Source organism: Molothrus aeneus, chromosome 10 (assembly GCF_037042795.1).
Source record: "Molothrus aeneus isolate 106 chromosome 10, BPBGC_Maene_1.0, whole genome shotgun sequence".
Taxonomy (NCBI): Eukaryota; Metazoa; Chordata; class Aves; order Passeriformes; family Icteridae; genus Molothrus; species Molothrus aeneus.
This window is the reverse complement of record NC_089655.1, coordinates 14,726,272-14,745,887: the sequence shown is the minus strand read 5'-3', so window position 1 is coordinate 14,745,887 and position 19,616 is coordinate 14,726,272. Positions and strand designations below refer to the sequence as shown.

The 19,616-nt window shown below is 45.8% G+C and overlaps 1 protein-coding gene across 3 annotated transcripts in view; it reads left to right on the top strand.

Moving 5' to 3' along the window:
• IL1RAP (interleukin 1 receptor accessory protein) overlaps window positions 1-19,616 on the top strand; it is a 50,169-nt gene that overhangs the window by 22,153 nt on the left and 8,400 nt on the right. For all 3 annotated transcript variants that reach the window (XM_066556834.1, XM_066556835.1, XM_066556836.1), the window contains exons 3-10: window positions 5,873-6,158; window positions 6,909-7,101; window positions 8,821-8,986; window positions 9,922-9,993; window positions 11,112-11,241; window positions 12,147-12,295; window positions 15,612-15,761; window positions 17,003-17,146. In XM_066556834.1, coding sequence (XP_066412931.1) covers window positions 5,873-6,158; window positions 6,909-7,101; window positions 8,821-8,986; window positions 9,922-9,993; window positions 11,112-11,241; window positions 12,147-12,295; window positions 15,612-15,761; window positions 17,003-17,146 — 1,290 coding nt within the window. The remainder of the gene's footprint in view (window positions 1-5,872; window positions 6,159-6,908; window positions 7,102-8,820; window positions 8,987-9,921; window positions 9,994-11,111; window positions 11,242-12,146; window positions 12,296-15,611; window positions 15,762-17,002; window positions 17,147-19,616) is intronic.

The following is a 19,616-nucleotide window of genomic DNA, read 5'->3' as shown; positions in this document are numbered from 1 at the left end:
ATCTTGGCTGGGCCTGACCCAACTTCTGCGTCATTCCCACCCATCTCAGCGTGTTTGGTTTGTGCCTCTTCTCCCAGTTAAGGGCAGAGCTTCTCATTTGTTTTGTTCTATGCTTCTATTCTTCTACCCTGTTGTGTGGTCAGATGGGACACTGCTGAGCAGAGAACACAGCCAGGGAACAGCCAGGGGTGGTCTCGTGCAGGGTGTAAAAGGAAGAATGCAGACACAGTGGGGAGAGTGGGTGCTCCTGGCACTGGCATAAATAGGAGATTCACCCACACACGGTGCTGGCCACAGCTGGTGCCTCCTGTGCTCACAGCACGGCTTCTCCATTCAGCCTGGCTTCCTCTCCTTTCTTCTCACCGACTGAGCTTGAAAGATGGTGGTGAGGAAATTTTTTTTAAAGGTAGTAATGATTAATTCTTGCTTAATTGCTTTGTGTGATCAGCTTTTTCTGCCTTATTGATGCTGATCCGTGCATCATAACAGGCTGGCCTTGCTGTGCCCCCTGGGTACAGGCTGACTCATACCAGCTTTGCTTTAAGGTAATGCAGCAGGGACAGATGAAGAAAGTAGGAAGCTGTTGAGATATGACTTGGCAGCCCCAAAAAACCAACTGTGTCATGGGTCACAACAAAAGAAGTGTGGCCAGGAGGTCAAGGGAGGTGATTCTGCCCCTCTATTCTGTTCTGGCGAGACCCCATCTGCAGTGCTGTGTTCAGCTCTGGGATCCCCAGCATACAAAGGACATGAATCACTTGGAATGAGTTCAGAGGAGGGCATGAAGTTGATCTGAGAGCTGGAGCACCTCTCCTATGAAGACAGGCTGAGGGAGTTGGGGCTGCTCAGCCTGGAAAAGAAATGGCTCTGAGGAGACCTTAGAGCCCTTCCAGTACAGAAAGCTGCACAAGGACTTCTCACAAGGGTATGTAGTGATGGACAGGGGAGGATGATCTTAAACTTAGGGGGAGAAGCTTAAGGAGAAGCTTTCTTCTTCCTTGATATTAGGAGGAAATTCTTTGCTGTGGGGGTGGTGAGGCACTGGAAGAGGATAGCTCATCCACAGCTTTTCTGGGTATCTCTGGAAGTGTTCAAGGCCAGGTTAAATGGGTCATTAAGAAATGTGGTCTAGAGGGAGATGTCCCTGCACCTACAGCAAGGGTGTTGGAACTGGGTGATTTTTAAGGTTCCTTCCAACCAAATCATCCTATGATAGTACAGCCCCATCTGATGCTGCAGCTGAAGTGGTGTGAGGAGCAGGGATCATTAATCTGGCAGCACTGATGGCTTTGTGTCCTGCTGCCACTGCAGGGTCCCTGTCTGCATGCAAGGCAGGCCCCCTCAAGGCACACGAAATCAAGGTGGGAATCCTTATCATCACTCTTCTGCCCTGCCTGCACTTTGTCTTCCAGTTCTGGAGATGGATGTTTGTGGCTTCATTTCTCTTCACAGAGAAAAGCAAGGCACAACTTCCCAAGGATATTTCTGGAAATCGCAGCGAGGAACCTCAGAGAAAGAAAAAACAATTCTTATCTCAATTGCTGCTCCTCCTGTTCACATATGGAATGCATTGTAGAAGATTATTTACCTGGAGGGAATTAGTAATTGGATTCTGGTGTGAGTGTTTTGATTATTTGACCCACTGAATCCACGAGTGTGTGTCGGGACTGTCGGCTGGCAGTCACAAGATTCTGTGCAGCTGAGTGCTTGTGCAGATTCAGTTTAGATGTAGTGTAATATAGTATAGAATAATATAGCATAATAAAGTCATTAATTAGCCTTCTGATATCCATGGAGTCAGAAGCATAATTTCTCCCATTCATCAGGGGTTGCCCTGCTTTTACTGTAGGTGTTTCCTTCCACCATGCAGCCTGTATGATCCTCACCACTTTTCCTAAGCGGGGCTCTGCAAACAGGACCATTTCTTGCCTTTTTCCCACGTTGTCTGTCCCAGGTAGGTGTGGTGGGTCATGGGCTCGCTGTGCAATTGCAGAGCATTCAGCAGTAAGAGGGGTCAAGGGAGCTGCAGTGCTCTGGATTGATACTGAGGACAAGGTGGCTTCTTTCAAAATCATTTTGCAGAGGCATTTCTAGGAAGGTGCATTTGTGGGATGGTGTATTTTTAGAGAATTTTACTGTGTCCCTCAGGTGTATGTGTAGTGCTCCATTTGCTGCAGCCTAGAAGAGAGGTGGAGTTGGATATAGCTCCATCTTCTCACTAGTTTCCATTTGTTAGGGAACCTCTGGAGTCACAGCACGAATGCTGATCCCAGATGATTTAATCAGGAGCTGCTCTTAACTCCAGCAGCTGTTTTGTGCAGGAAACATTTCAAGAGAGAAGAAACTCACTTCTGAGGCTTAGCCAGTGAAAACAAGTGTGAGTGGCTACAAATGGGCACAGCACCATAGAAGTTAGTGCTGTGTCTCACAATTAGAACTGGATCCTTGCATCCTTTTTCTGCAGTGCTTCCTCAAATCACATTGTTGCTGGAATCAGCATATATCAATGTGTGCATATATATTTTTTTTCCTAGTGGGACTGCTTTATGCCAATGAAGGGTCAGTTATGCCATTTATTCAGGCTATCTCCAATTTAGACTGACACACAAGTAGTTGCATGCTGATGTTAGCAGCAAGTAGGCTCTGAATAACCTGTAGACCTTAAAATAGTGGAAAGAGCACAAAATGTTCTGGGGAGCTGTTGGATGCAAATAAAATTATAGCAATAATAATGTGAGTATCCCCTCTACTTAATGGATGTGTGTGGACATGCTGCCCCATCTGCTGGGTCTGCTGCAGGAGTGCCACCACAGCAAAGGTTGCTGTTGTCACAGGGAGGAGAGCACTGTCACAGCTGAGGAGGAGGAGGAGGCTCACAAAGGTGTGTGTGAGGGGTGCCCTGCGTTCTCACACATATCAGGCAGAGCCTGGCTATCTTGGGAGCAAAACACCCCAAAATGTAGAAATGGCAGTGTAACTGTCAGCATGGCACAGCGGGGAGGGAAGCTGTGCAAAGCACTGCAGTTTCTGTCCTCAGTGTTTTATGTGTTAAGGACATTTTGCTGCAGCCTGTGGTGCTCCTGCCATCTCTGCTTTCAGTGATGGGTCATGGCAGTACTTCCTGACCCTCGGGCTCGTGCTGGGTGGCTTTGCCCTGGCAGCCAGGAGGAGTCCTTGCCTTGGGAGGGAGGCACAGCCTGGGATCTCCCCCTGCACAGCTGCTCCTGTGCTCTGGGTGTAGCTGTTCATTCCCAGCTGTGTCTGGGGTTCAGCTCAGAGCTTGCAGCACCCCAGGGCAGGGCACGTGGGGAGCCTTAGCACCACCTGTTTGCTGTGACAGTGTCCCTGAAGCCAGGCCAGCTCTGAGACAAAATCTCCAGGTACAGCTCTTAGAGTAAAACAATAACAGTCCCTTCTTCCCAAGCCAAGAAAGCAAGGCCTGGGCATTGTTTTAGAGAAATGTAGGAAGAAAAAAAAAAGAAAATAGTTGTATTTATTTTCAATAACTCATTCAGGTTGAACGGGTAAGTAGTTTTACAGTGCTGATTTATGGGCTGTTGCAAAATGCAAGAGCTGCTCATGATTGCAAATTTCATTGATCTTGACTCCAAGAATTTCAGTACAGTAATGTTTTATATAGTTTCTTCTCTCCCCAGTCCTGCCATTTGAAGTAATAAGGATGATTTGCCTTTATGCAGCCCAAGAGGAGATGCAAGTCAGATGCTGGGAAGAGAACCTGGGCATCCTGATTTACAGAGCCAGGTCTGCTCCTTTCAGAGGGGAAGCCTTTCTTTACAGAAAAAAATGCCCTGTCTCCATGAGTAACAGCCCCTGCTTTATCGTGCAGTTAGCAGGCAGGCTCTGCAGGCTCATTTGTCTCATTGCCACTCTAAGGACACTTGACCATGCCTAGTTCATGGCCCCACCAGCATAAAGCAGTCTACTGGTTCCAGTTTGCCCTGATCAGGGTGGTGGTGGGTCACTATGCTCCTTCCCAGGGTGTGAGACTTCCAACAGTGGTTTGGTCTTTGAAAAGGAGCCTCAGCACAGTCTGTGGTAGCAGCCATAGTGTGTGATACTTTTGAAAGATCTGTATGTTTTTAGATGATGAGCACTCTCCAGATATTTGGGGTTGGGGTTCCTTTGAACAAATGCTTGTGTTCTGGGTAGCTTCACCACCTTTTTCTAGCCCAATTCATTCTCTTCCTCCAGAAGTAGCACTGTGTCATATGAGTGTTTGGCATACTGCAGGAGGAGCAGTGCAGCTTGCATTTACATTTATGTGTAAACCCGCCAGAAAACATTTCTATTCTTACTGGCCCAGATTCCTCCTGCCCATGACTAACCATTGCTGAGCCACAGGAGTTAGCATCACTGCCTTTAAGTGCTGCAGGCCTATCTTCTCAAAGGTTTATCTCTGCTTTTTTTAATTAAGTATGAATTTGGGGGCAAGCTACATCCCACTGTCTATTTAGGGAAGAATAAATGCCAGAAATCCTGCTTTGGGCCTGTGAAGTCAGTTCAGAAGAATTGGGCTCAAAGAGCATATTGTATTCTGTTTCTCCTCTCAGTCTGAGTTCTTCTAATATCTACAAATGGGAGAGGCTTTGCAGTGTCATCTCTGGTGAGCCTGTGTGTGATGTGCTGAGACACTGCTCCCAAGGACTGCTGCAGGCAGCACACCCCTCTCCTGTTTGACTCATTTTGGGCTCTCAGACGTCAGGCTGCCCTAGCAAATGCCTCCCAGCAGCTCCAAGAGAGGCACTGGGAAGTGTGCCACGCTGTGCTCTGCCTTGTCAGCGTGGGGAGCAGGAGGTGCAGTGACAGCAGCCTCCCCGTGTGTCTCAGTTGGCTCTGACAGCACAGGTTGCTCCCAGGTTTGCCAACACCCTGGGACTGTGCTTTGCTTGCACTGAGTCCCTGCCTGCCTGGGCATCCTGATGGGTAGGAGGAATGGAGGGGAGTCCCTGGAAGAGAAATGGGTTTGGACTGTGCTTTTTGTGGTGAAACTTGCTAATGACAAGAATATTTTTTAAAAGAAAGTAATTAAAGAACAAAGCTCTATACAGCTTTGTCTCATGCTGGCTGTTTTCTGTGTCAGTCCAAGTCTGCTGTGAGCCACACTGAGCCACTGCCTGTTGAGCTGTGCTTGGGGTTTGCAGCTGGGCACTGCCTGGGAATACAAGATAACCTGCTGCTACCTGCTCCTTACTGTTCTTCTGCCCCCTAGGCCCCAGTTCTAAACTTCACTATCAACAGCCTTTCTGTGTCACTTAGTACTGCTTGTACTCATTGTGTTACCCTGGTGTGCACAGCTGTCACATGAATCCATCACAGGTAAGACAGTCCTCGCTTCTGGAACCCACAGTCCAGCTTCTTCTGGCAGGGAAAGTGACCCACAGCTCTAAGGGAGTGTTGATGTTTGATTTCTTTTTTTTTTTTTCCCCTCCTATTTCAGCATGTCTATTTCCATCTTCCCTATCATTGTGTATGGATGCACACGCACCTCTGGCATTGTTGTCATCCAAATTTTATCTTCCTACATAAGACTTTTGTGGTAAATTTTCTTGGAGCTCTGTAGGAAGCCTAGTTTTATGCAAGAATATCCTATTCTATTGTCCTGATGAGAGATAAATAGCTTGGCATAAACGTAGGAGGTGTATAAATGAAAACAGAAGTTTCCAGGTTCTCTAGAAATGAACACAATGTTCTTGCTCTGTTTTATAAAAGCTCAGTTTGCTTTCATTGAGAACACTATGGTTTTGTCTCTGATTTTAAGGGGACAGAACCAAGGGCTGTGGGGAGCACGGGCAGAACTGTTTTCCCCCTGCAGACTTGCAAGCCTAAGGCACCTTGTTCTCTCTGGCTGCAGAGCGCTGCGATGACTGGGGTGTGGACACCATGAAGCAGATCCAGATCTATGATGGGGAACCTGCCAAGATCAAATGCCCACTTTTTGAGACCTTCTTGAAGTACAACTACAGCACAGCCCATTCTGCTGGCCTAACCCTGATCTGGTACCGGATCGCGCAGGACCGGGATCTGGAGGAGCCCATTAATTATCGTCTCCCTGACAATCACATCAGTAAGGACAAAGACACCCTTTGGTTCTGGCCTGCTCTTCTCAATGACACTGGGAATTACACCTGCATGCTCAGGTAGGTCGTGTGGTGCAGTTTCTGTACATCTTCAGTGCAATCAAAGGACTTTTGTGGAGGTGGGGAAATGATGCTGTTAGCACCAGAATTTCCTGTGGGGAGACTACCATTTACAAAAGCATTAATGGGAAAAGAATGTTGCAATTATAGGACTGCTCAGTGCTGAGCCAATTTACATGGCAATAATGCTTGGAGCCTTGCAGACACTAATGAGTGTGCCTCTCCTTGCTGCAAGTGTCCGTGAAAATGTTATTGCTGAGCCCATGGCAAAATCCACAGGCACTCACCATTAAGAAGTGATCTGCATGTCTAGAGTAAAAATAGTTTCAGATGCAGGGGTAATGTTTTGACTGCACGCTAATTTGGCAAAGATTCATGAGATTCAGACTTCTAGGAAATTAAAAGTGTCTCTAACTGTGGTGCAGAATGAACGTAGCATCTGCTATGCATAAGAGCTCTTTTTGGTCTTCCTCACGTTGTGTTTTGTCTGTGTCTTTGACCTTATGATCTGCTTTAGCAGCAGGAGAGTGGATGTTGCTTGTTAGTCATCTTTATAGGCTTTTGTGAGCTTGTGTGGCCACCTCTGGTAGGGTTTTCTTTCCCATTTACAAATGAGTCAGCTAAGGCTGTACGTACCTGATCAGCACTATGATGCTTGTTATTGCAGATGTAATTTTTATTTCATTCCATTCCACTGCTGTAGGAGTAAACAAGTTTCAAGTAATCAGTCCTATTCTTGCCTACCCTTAGGAACACAACCTACTGCAGCAAAGTTGCCTTTCCCTTGGAGGTTGTTCCAAAAGACCAGCACTCTTGTGTGAGCCAGTCCATAAAACCCACTGAGGAGATGTTCTACTTGGAGCATGCCAATCAGAAGATCACATGTCCAGATATTGATGGGTTTTACCCTGCCAGTGTGACACCAACTGTCAAGTGGTACCTGGTAAGAAGAACTTACTTGGGCAGCAGGGGGATGCAGTGGTGTGTGTGAAAAAGCAGTGTTTGGCATGGCAGTCATGGAACTGCATTTCAGATCTCCCCAGTGATGATACTGTTAATGAAGCTTTACTAATTTTAAGAGCTCTGCTTCCATTTGGTTCAAGGGTAAAACTACTCTTGGAAAGAAATTGAGAGCTAACACTGAAGCTTTTTTGACCAGTGTGCACAAGTGAAAAATACTCCTAAGAGGGATTTAGGTGGCTCAGTTCAGTTATGGGCAGTGTGCCTGACCTGCTGTGTGTGAGCCTCTCACTTTCCTGTAAAGGAAACTGTCGTTCATGTTCCCTCTTTTTAAAAAACCTCACCTGTTAAATAAAATTGCATCCTTTCCAAAATCCTCTGAGGTCAGGGGGTGGAGCTGTACATCAGGCTGTGCAAGACAATGGGTGTCCTGTTTGACACAATTCAGCAAACCTCTTTGCTGAAGACTGATACATCTCTACTCCACCCTCCATACTTTTCTGATTATTAGACTGTCTCCAGCCATCCTCAGGCTCTTGCCTTCAGAATTACTGCTCAATATGCTTAAATTTGATTTCACTCTTTTTCTCTAGGTGGATGCCTTTAGTCAGTAGAGAATAAGAAGTCTCAGGGGATGTAAAGTATGAGAGTTATGGGAATAAATTCTTCAATAACATTCTATAAAGTGCTTTTGTATTTCTAGATAGAAGATTTTGTATAAATGAATTTAATAATAAGGGAAATTGTCAACAAATGTATGTGCTGATTTAAAAAAGAAATTAAAAAGACCCAAAAGGAAAACCCCACCTCTAAAACCCTTCAGGAAACACTTCCTCTTGTATCAAGAGGAGCCATTTCACTCCAGTAGTTTAAATGCTTTACTTGTATCATTCATTGAAATTCACATCTCAGCAATCAATTAGCAGAATGAAACAAAAAGCCCCTTGGAAGTAATTTTTCAGGCAGCAAGTCATCCCATGCCTAATAAAAATCATTAAAAATGGTATATGACCCCTGTCCTAAACTACCCCATTAGGATGTATCAGATTTGGAAATGTACCATTCAAAAATAATCTCTTAGAAAATGTGCACATCTTTGGATTTTATGACAACCAAGATGTTATCTGCATAACCTCTTTCTGCAAAGGGATCTCCAGCTTGGTATTTTGGCACTTTTCCTTCCGTGCCTGACAGAAAGAGAGGAGTTATTAAGGTTTATGTACTATAGATTCTCGTTTGCTATTTGCAAATTCTGGGGCCTCATCCTCAGCTGAAGGCAGCCAGGAGAGCTTGATTAGTCCTGAAAGATGGACATCAATGGGGTACATGTCCTTTAGTCTTGGTATCCATTTGTGAATATGTCATCATTTTCTTCTTATCACTTTTTACTTTGTTCTTCACTCTGCTGAGGTGCTCACTTTGATTGCCAAGGTACTTCTGGATCAGAGATCTTTCCTTTATAAAATTGTCTGTGTTTAAAGTGGGATAAAGTTACTAGGGTGATCTGCTTCATCACTTCATTTTCAAGGTGAACATAGCAGTCTCTACTCCAACATGCTCAGACTTCATGGTATTTAGGCCTGACCTACATCATGATCCCAAGTGTCACATTAATAGTTTAAATCAGATCTTTGTAGAAGCATTTAAACCAATATTTGCACTTTTGAGTCCCAAACTCAAGTATTTTTCTGCCTGACTCCAGAACTGCAACTCGGTGGATGGCTTCTATGAGCGATATCCCCAGGGGCCCAGGCTTGTCATTGGCATTGTCCGCAGTGCCTATAAAGGGAATTACACTTGCATTGTGACATTCAAGGACCACGGAAGAACTTATAATCTCACCAGAACCATAAAGATGAAGGTGGTGGGTAAGAATGACTTTAAAATGTGTACAATGCATGTGGGTAATTGCAGAAGTGGTAAAAACAGCTGGAAGAGTTTGTTGCACGAACAATTTTTGGTTGTAGTCAATCTGTGTTACCCAACTGACCTGATGGTTTTTTTCTTGCTGGGGTCAGACTTGTGCGACTGTCCAGAACATACTGCAGTAGATGTCTCTCCTACCACCTTGTCAAATGCCCCAAACACAGAGAGTGGCCACCCGAGGCCGGTGAGGTTCAGCCCATGAGATGGCCAGGGGTACCCTCTGCTGGCATGTGAATGCATAACCTTGGCACTCCTGCTCATGGTCTCCTGTGCCCTTTGCTCATCACTATTTGTGGACAGTCACTTCATAGCCAACTTGTCTTGATCTTCTTGGAATCTCAAAGCCATTTGTCCTGGGGTTGAGACTGCTAATCAGCCAGGCAGAGCTCCAGGTGCCCACTGCTTGGACACATCCGTCCCAGGCACAGAGACTCAGCCTACCTGCCAGGGAATTGCAGAGATTAAAAACCTAGTGAACTGTAGGATACATTCTGAGTTCCATGGAAACAGCTGTTTTAAGGGTTGAAATAGATATTTGTGACACAAAATGAGGTTTGTATTTTGTTTTTTAGAAGCAGCAGTAAAAAGAAACTGGTGCAGGTTATGCCTTGTGGGAAATGAGAAGGTTATGGAGCTCTTCTCATGTGAGAGGCCCAAACTAGCTTACCTAAACTTTGGGGGAACCTTAAAATCTGGACCTGACCCTGAGTTTGTGGATTAGGATTAGATTTGTGTGCGCACAGAACTCCAGAGCAGGAATGCATCACAGGTTAGACTGGGGAATGTGCAGTGCGAGAGCATCGGGAGTGAGGCTGCAAGGATTCCAGGTTTTTATGAAGTCTGGGGCCCCATGGGGGCTCTCTGTTGTCTCCTGCAGGATCTCCAAACAAGGCCTTGCCACCACAGTTCAGCTCTCCAAATGAGAAAGTTGTGTACGAACTGGAAGCAGGTAAAGTCCAACACTCACAGTGGGACAGGGAGACCCAGCCAGGCACAAAGCTCTCCCCTTCCACTGCATCCCTGGTGCTTTCCCTCACAGAGCACTGGAGCTGCCATGGGTTGCCTGGTGGACAGTATGGGATGCTAGTTTTTGATAGAGAGCACAGCTTTAAAAGCTGATTTTTTGCAAGATACTCAGGCATGATGATACAGAACTGCAGCTGCAGAAGCAGATGAAATGGGGGCACTCAGCTGCTTAGGAGAATTCCTGTAGGACCTTGTTTCAGCCCTGGCCCTGGCTGTGGTTTGCTCCCATCCTCCCTGATTCGCCCCTAGAGAGGCTTTAGTCTTTTAGCCAATTCTTGCTCATCTCCCCTTTTTTTGGCTGATGACTTCCTAATAAATGACAGCTCTCCTCTGCTGATCTCTCATCCCTGGGTAATGGGGCACCCCACCCTTTCCCTCACCCCTTCCCCCACACCATCAGTTTTGCCTAATAGCTTTTTGGAGCAATTCCCTATATCAAATGGATTGTGTCCCATTACATTGCTGTAATAAATGTGGTGGCAACGATGATGATTAGCACCAGAGTCTTCACTTTAAAGAACAGCTCTTTTGGCTCAGAAGGTCAGATTTCATCCACAGTCCTCTGTAAGATAAAATCACTTACTGATCACCAAGATATTCACACTCCCAAGTCCTATCTTGAGCAGAAGTCAAATTCCTGAAGAAGTATTTCCAGGCCAAAATGCTTTTGTGTAGCTTGAGCTTTCACTTTATGGCATCTGTCCCCTGTGCAGTGGGATTGATTAGCACTGCCTGGGTTTCCAGTGGTTAGCATGGAGCATGTCCCTTTGGGTGGGTTACTTCATGCAGTCAAGGAATTTGTAACACATTTGAGAAGGCAGGATATCTTTTTCTATTTACCTGTCTGTAACAAATCCTCATGTCCAGGGATGTTGAGCTGTTATTACAGTTTATGTCAGAAAGTGGATGGTGGCCGCATTCTTTCCTGAAGGGACACAGAGCTTAGTTTGGTAGGATTTTGGAAAGCACCAAAATGAGAGGGGTGCTGTTCCTGCACTGCAGTACCTTTTCTCCTAGGAGATGATGTTCCTTTCTTTGCAGGTGATGACCTTATCCTGCCCTGTGAGGTTTTCTTCACATTCCTGAAGGACTCCCGGACTGAGGTGTGGTGGACCATAGATGGGAGAAACACAGATGACATCACGGACCCCAAGATAAAAGTCACACAAAGGTAACATCTAATGTGAACCTTCATTTCTAATCCCCTGGGGCCTGTGTGGGTACAGGCATGTGACAGTCCTAATGGAGTGTGTAGTCTCCCTGCTAATCAGAAGCCTCTGCTGTGATGAGCATCAGGACCTCCAAGGAGGAGGCCTCCAGACCTGGACAGTGTCACATCTTACAGATAGATTTGAGGGAGCTTTGTTAACCTCATCATTTGTTCAGGTCCTGGTAGTGATGCAAACAGCTGCTGTTGTTGTGGGACTTATAAAACAGGGGCTGACAATTCTATTTAGAGGAGTGTTCCCAAATAGCATAGGGTATAAAAGGGTTTCAGAAAAACAGAGGCTGAAAACAAAAATGTAATATTATACATAGTATTGATTAGGAAGAATAGAGATTCAATCACATGAAGAACCCAAATGAGGATCAAAGTCCCATTTGCTGGATGCTGAGTTACAAGTGGAAGGTAGTCACTGCCCCAGCTGATTTGCAAAAACCAATGTAGAAAAAAGAAAGGCAAAAGGAAATACTGTATCCTCATTTTGCAGACGGTCAATTCAGGCGGAGAGAGACAAAGTGACTCATCCAGGACTGCATAGGGAATGTGACGTGAGCTGTGAATCTTGAGTTCATGAGATCTTCTTGTTTATAGGCGAGAACTTCATTTCCTCTAAAAGGCAATGTGGCACAGCTGCAATGAGAAAATTATGAATGGTAAAATAAATATTAAGGAAAATCAGATAAAGGAATAGCTGCAGCTGTATTGCAATCTGAAGTGTATATTGATTTATAAATACCAAGTTATGTGTTTTGGCCTTTTTAAAGAAAGAAGTTATATCAGGGAAAGGAATATATGTCACTAAAAACTTGCTGCACTTTCACATGTGTAATGCTCTAGTTTTTCTCTTACAGTGAAATTACCAGAGATTTTGAAGACAAAACTCTGGTGAGGACTCTAACAGTGGCAAAAGCCACGGCGGAGGAGCTGAAGCGGAATTACACTTGCCACGCCAGGAACGCCAAGGGCGAGGAGCACAGCCAGGCCGTGGTGCGCATGAAAGGTACAGAGCCTGCAGGGCTGGGGTGCTGGGGGGCTCTGCTGCTGCCTTCAGCCTTGCCCTGTGTCCTGGTTTAGGGCAAATTTGGGAGAGAATCCAGAAAGCAAACCCACATGGCCTCTCCCCTCAATTGGTTTGGGAAGAATTCCTCGGAGAGAAGTGGAAGGAACCTGTTTATTTAACAGGCAAAGCACCCCCCAGCACACACAATGAACAATACCGGATGACACCACTCTGAAAAAAGATGACAAATTCAGAAAGTCTCTCTTGTGGGTGGTTGCTCTGTTATCAGTCCCTCCGGCGCTGGGGCAGCTGCTGCAGCCACAGGGTGCAAATTCTCAGTGTTCCCAGGTCCCAGTCCGGAGCAGGTTCAAGTAGGTCCAAAAAAAGGAAAGGAGAAACAGTCCAGGAAGAAATTTGGACTGTTTAGCTAAACTAGCTAATGAGCAGAAGCAAGAGCAAGCAGAAGCAAGAGCGAGAGCAAAGTGAAAAGCAAAAGCAAAAATCAAAAGCAGCACTATGTACTGCCCTGTCTCTGTGTCCTGCCAGCCGTGGGGGAGCAGCTGATAAGAAACCAAAACAAAACATCTCTGAAGAGCAACAACTCGCTCTTCAGAGCTAGTCTTGAAGGCACAGAACATAATATCCAGCATAAACAGCACACACAAATGAGGATACAAGCATCATAACGTCACCCTAGGACACCCTGCAAAACAGTAAGGGAGCAAAGAGCTCCATCCGCCCTTTCTGCTTAACACAGTCTGTTCTGTAGGCACTGCTGGCATCCTGCATCACTTCTCAGAGGCAGGGAACAAAGGACTCCCCCACGGGCAAGTCTGTGGGTAGAGAAAGGACAGATCTCTTGTCCTTATCCCATCCCTGCACTGTTGAGTTTGTGAGGTCTCCAGGACAAGGTGAGAGATGAGAATCTGACTCCATGTTCTCAGAAGGCTGATTTATTATTTTATGATATTATATTAAAGAATGCTATACTAAAACTATACTAAAGAAAGGATACAGACAGAAAGTTTAACAAGAATGAATAATAAAAACTTATGACTGACTTCTCAGAGTCTGACACAGCTGATGGTGACAGGTCATTAAATAAAAACCATTCACATGAAACCAATCCAACATGCACGTGTTGGTAAATGATCTCCAGCCACATTCCCAAGCAGCAAAACAGGGAGAAGCAAACGAGATAGTATTGTTTTTTTCTCTGAGGCTTCTCATCTTCCCAGGAGAAGAAATTCTGGCAAAGGGATTTTTCAGAAGATACGACAGTGACACTATACCACAACTGAAGCTGAGGGCACAGGCTGCTTGAAATGATTTCAGGTTATTTGGTTGTGTGAGGGTTTTGCATGACACAACAGCTAGCAGCTGGCATCCTCCAGAAGACAGTTTGCACTCGCTGGCATTGCTCAGAGACAGTCACACCACGGAGCTCTGTGGTTTTACTCCTTGCTGTCATGATGCTGCAGTCTAGGCACAGCCACCTCAGCATGGATCGTATAGACTGATTCAGCTCTGTTCTGTGTGGGTTTTTCCAACGTCTTTTTTTCATCAAAGATTTGGTTCTTGTTTCCCAGACCCACCTCTCAATAATAAAAGCTATGTGAGGCTTCCTGATTAAGGTGGATTTTTCTGCCTTCTTATCAGCCTCATCTAGAGCTTCAACATTTGCTTTTACTCTAAGCCAGACCTCCCCTCTGCCACAGGGAATGCTGCCATGGCTTGTGTAGTTTACACCAGACACCTTCCTCCCTCTACTCTGCATTATAAGCATGGAAAAGCTCTTGGAGGTCTTTACTGGAAGATCTTTTCTTCCTGGTACTTGTCCTCCTTCTATTTTAGTCTCATTCCTTTGAGACAAACTTTTTCTGGATTGTTGGGGAGGAACAATAGACCACACACAAAACTGAGAAAGGCTGAAACCATCTGTCAGTGAGTTCATGCTCCATATATAATTCTTCTGGGGTGATAATATTTGTACATGTAGCAGAAGTGAATCTGAAATATTCAGATTCTTTCTCTAAATATCAGTGCCTAAATACTATTTTCTAGTGGACTGACCTGTACTATCCTCCCTTTTCCTTCCCCACATCTGTTCTTGGTTAGTTGACTGGGTTTGCTCTGAGCAGACATGGTTACCCACCACTCGTTCTTCCTGCTCTATTCCACACCAAAGTCCAGGAGCCATCCCTAGCTGCTGCTGGCAGAGCAGCCTTATGCTAAGCTCAGTGCAGCCCATCCCACTGCACATCCCATAGGAGCATCAGGCATGCCAGAGCCAACCCCTCAGCACCTGGCTTTTAGCAAGTGGCTCTGTATGTTGGCTCCAACTCTTCCATTACATTAGGTCATATAATGTAAGAAGAAAAAGCATTTCAAGAAAAAGCATTTCTTGCTTTTTCTGGATGATTTCCCTCTCCTTCTTATGTACTTCTGCTGCTCATCACCTAATGAGGGTCGATAAATTCCTTCCATTTTCAATTTTGTAATTCAGTTTTATTAGCAGCTTATTAAATATTGGAATATGGTGGTGTTTCCACTCCCTGTTATTCTGTTATTGTGCAGTTTGCCAATTTGCACATCAACTGCCACCAACAAAGTTGCCCAGGGATACAGTTAGAAATTTTCTGTCCTTAGTACAAAGAGGCAGCAGTGGTGTGACAGTGCATGAGTTGGAGGGAGCCTGTGATGTTCTGGCTTGATGCCCACAGGTTACCCTGTTTGTTTGTAAGCATTTCAGCTTTTCTGTAAGGAACTCTGATTCTTCTTTCATGGTAGAAAAGAGTCAGGCCATGGCTAGTTATATCCTAGGTGTCAGTCTGGGACATGCCACGAGACTTGTGTCTGTTTGATAGGGAGGGAGAATGGTAACCATTGCCTTTATTTTGCTGCAGATGCTTTATCTGGATCTCTTAGAAGTCAGAGCAGTTGTGTTCCCCCAAGAGTTTGCTGATAGTGCTGAGAAGGTCATGTTCATGTTCTGGCTTTGGCCTGTGCAGGTTTCTTCCTCCAACAGGTCATTCTGTCACCAGGGCCTCACTCAGAGACAGAATTCCAGCCTGTGCTATGGACTTGCTCTGCCAGCATAAACAGATCTAATAACCCAGAATGGGGCTCCAGGGTGGCCAGCCATCACGTGTTCTGTCAGAAGAGCTTTGGCTTGGCCACCTTACTGTGAAGGGGCAGCTTGGGTCCTGGCTGTTCCTCTGTGGTGTTTGGCTGCACATGACACAAGCTTGTTCCTGCCCAGCTGAAGGTCCAGCCTGTTCTTTGACCCTGACCCTCTGTCTATTTTTGTACTCAGTTGTAGCACCCAAGTACACTGTGGAGCTGGCCTGTGGCCTGGGGGCCACCATCCTGCTCGTTGTGGTGCTCATAGTCATCTATCACGTGTATTGGCTTGAAATGGTCCTCTTCTATCGGGCTCATTTTGGAACGGATGAAACTATTCTAGGTAAGGAGTTAAAATGCTTTTTTATTTATCCTGCTGCAGGCCCTTTATTTTCATAGAGTTTTCCTATAAGCTATTTTTAAACCTCTTCACAGCATAATAACGTTTTGACCTTCCATTTCTCTATCTGCATGCAGTTGTGTGGGTCATTGCTTGTTAGAGCAAGAGGAGTCAGGCTTTTGGCTCAGGGAAAAGGAGAAAGAAGTCCTCTGTATTCTCTGCAGAGGTGGAGCATGGACATGCCAGGCTCCCCAGGGCCCTGCCCTGCTGATCCAGCTGTATCATCCAATCTGTAGATTGTCAAGATACATCATCAGGTTTCAATAAGTTCCTTGTTTCCCTGGTGACTCTCTGTAAAGGATTCATGATCTGATCCAGAGTGATCTGCTTTCAAATGTGGGAAGGCATCCAAAAGGATGGATGTGGAAATACACCGTTCTGTCCTCAGTTCTTCCCTGTGTTACTGGGAGTTCATTGCTAGGGACTCTGAGGTGAGATTTCCTCCTCTGGAGGAGGAGGAGGGTGTTTGAGCCCTTGCAGCTTGTGGTGTGAAGCTGCCACGGGGCACGGCAGCTCTCGGAGGGTGTAGGCAGGGTGCAAGTCTCTGTCTGGTGGGACTGCTCGTGTGGATAGACAGCAGCGAGGGGGAGCAGAGTCAGAGGTGTCAAAAGGCAAAAGGAGCCTGGACAGAACGGGTTGGTCTGTGGAAATCTATGTTGTGGTGGTGTTTGCAGGGGTCCCAGGACGAGGGAAGAGATGAGAATCCTGACTCCGTGTTTCAGAAGGCTGATTTATTATTTTATGATATATATTATATTAAAAGAAAATGATAGATTAAAACTATACTAAAATAATAGAAGAAAGGATTTCATCAGAAGGCTTGAAAGGAATAGAAAGGAATGGGATGATAATAAAATCTTGTGACTCCTCACAGCCTTGACACAGGTGGCTGTCATTGGCCATCAAGTAAAAACAATTTCACATGCTGGGTAAACAATTCTCCAAATCACATTCCAAAGCAGCAAAACATGGAGAAGCTGAAGCTTCTCAGCTTCTCAGGAGAAAAGATCCTAAGGAAAGGATTTTTCATAAAATATGTCTCTGACACTACGTGCCTTAACCTGCAGTGCCTGGGCTCCAAGTGAGCCTTCCTACCTGCTTCTGTTGCAAGTCCAAGGCCCAGCATGGGCAGTATCACAGGTGTCCCTTGTGCTCTTTGTGTGCCCCTGTGCTTGCACGCCCAGATGGGAAGGAGTACGACGTGTACGTGTCCTACGCGCGCAACGCTGAGGAGGAGGAGTTCGTGCTGCTGACGCTGCGTGGAGTCCTGGAGAACGAGTTCGGGTACAAGCTGTGTATCTTTGACAGAGACAGCCTCCCTGGGGGAAGTGAGTATCTCACAGGGGGCTGTGCTCCATGCACGTCCTCTGTATTGCTCTTTGAGGTATTGATCATGGATTCCAATGAGCCTATCCAGATTATGTTTTGGTTTTTTCCCTGTCACTGTTAATGAACTCTTTTTAGTGTCTTCTAATATTTTTGCTTCACACGACAGTGTTGCAGATGCTCCAGGCCACCAAAATGGCTGCTGTGGGGATGGTGGTTGGTTGTTTCAGTTGCTCTTTCCAGGAGTGATGTGCAGGAATGTCAGCATGGGGAACCAGAAAACTGATCTTCATGCAAGCCTTCTGAGCTGCCTTAAAAAATTGGATAAAGTCAAAGCTAGAAGAGGCAGGGAAAGTGTTATACTGGATCAGCTCACAGAGGGTAATGGAGAGTCCTTGTAAAAACCAGGAGTGTCTACTTCAGGAAGGAGTGGAAGGTGCCAAAGCTTCCAGTGAGAAGATAATGTGCATCCCATTCATCCTCGTTAATTAGGGAGTTTGTGTGTAATATGGCATACAATTTAGCTGCTATTATCAAAAGGACTTCATTGCTGGTAGTGAGAGTCATCTCTTCAGTAAGATGTAGTCCTTTTTTACTGTTTTGACATAAACCATACAAGGTTCTGGACATAATGTCTGCTTCAGGGAGGCAGGGAATCACCAAGAATGGAAGTTTGTGAAGCTATCTAGATACATACTTTCACAGCAAGGGCATAAATGTAGATAACACTCTTGATTTTTAGTTTTTTGGAGGCTGAGTTGGTTGTATGATCCTGATGCCTATTAAAAGTTCAAAGTCTGAATTTCTGCCAGTGCAGCCACCCTGCTTTGAATTCATGGGCTTTGGCTCAGGACCCCAAAGTCCTTTTTTTTGCTCACAAAATCTGTGCTGGGAAAGTCCATTGGGGTGTCCCTTTTGAGTAGGAATGGGTGGACTGCTGGATTCTCAGCCCACCTACCTGACAAAGGGAGCAGAATCAGTCTGGGTTCTGTTATCTTTCCTTTCTAGATTGTTGCCAGGATCTAGGAGCACCTTAAAGTTTGAGAGTAAATAAATATGTGTCTCAGTGAGACAGCTGCAATCCTGTTGCTGTTCCTCCTTGAAGACAGCCTGAATGATGTGGCAGGGCACCCTCCAGGCTCAATTTCCTTGATGCCACTGTCAGGCTCAGGACAGGTTTGCTCTGAGCCATTTTCACCAGATGTCCATCTCCCTCCTGTTCCCTCTGCTGCTTCTTGCCCTGTTCACTTTAGAGGGTGTCATTTTCCTCCCAGCACTGCTCTCCTGGGCTCTGTGTCCCTCACCTTACCCCCGAAGGTTTCCATCTGTGCCCCCCTCAGTCCCTGCCAGCCCCAAGGCAGTGCCAGCCCTGCAGAGTGCTGCCGGAGTGGTTTGTCACCGCACTGCCGTCCGCGATGCTGCTGGGGCTTCCCCGGAGCTTCTTAGCCAGGATTTGACTAATCTCCTTCTCAGGAAAGCACAGGGGCCAGGAAATAGCTTTTGGCAGCTGGTGTCACACCTCCAGAGCATGCATCTGTGTCATGGGTAGAGAGTTATGTTGTCCTTGATGAAGAAACAGTGGGAGATGGATTATCCTGTGAGTTAGCTGACAGGAACTAATCAAATGTGCTTGACAGCTAAATGAAGCTGTCTGTCAGCATTATTTTACTCTCCATTGTAATTTCTGACCAGTCAAGAGTGTTCCCTTATCAAGGAAGTGTGGGAGATCCTGCAGCAGAGAGTACAAGCACCCGGATTCACGCTTACAAGGGATTTTCACATTAATTATAGACGATGGCCAAGGACAGTCTACCTGCAGATGTTAGAAAATTAAAGAGGATCCACAGTTACCATGACATTTCTCTAGCTCAAAGGATGTCATTTTTGGGACACTTCACTGAAAGTCCTCAGAGTCAGTTCTAAAAATGCTCTAATCTGCTTTCATAGATGACGGCAGCAGGAACAGATGGATGAGTAACGGGAGTTAGGGTTGTAGCACTACCAAAGCAAATTATCCCATCAGGACACTTGGGGACAGTGTGAATACTTACTTTGTGTGGGGAAACTAAGGCAAGAGGAGTGAGGGGAGTATCCAGAGTCATTCTGGACTTCTGCCAGATGAGGATGTAAGCATAGACATTCAGACTTCCTGAAGCCTCTTCAGGGTGAGTCTTTCCCTTGAGTTCATGTGTTATGCAACTGGCAGTTTTCCTGCTTTGCTCCAGAGAGCCTCTTTTCCCCCTCTCATTAGAAGGAAGCTAAATCTCAGCCTGAGATCAGCAGCTCTCTTGGCCACAAGGCATCCTCACAGCACTGGGTGGTGTCACTGATGTGTAGTACAGTGACTTTTAGGTGTAGCTCTCTTGGTTATCTCTGTGTAGCATGGGGAGGAGGACAGGCATCCATAGGTAGTCTGGAGTGATGGAGAATATGCCACTGTATGGGGTACTGGGAACCAGCCCTGGTGTAGGA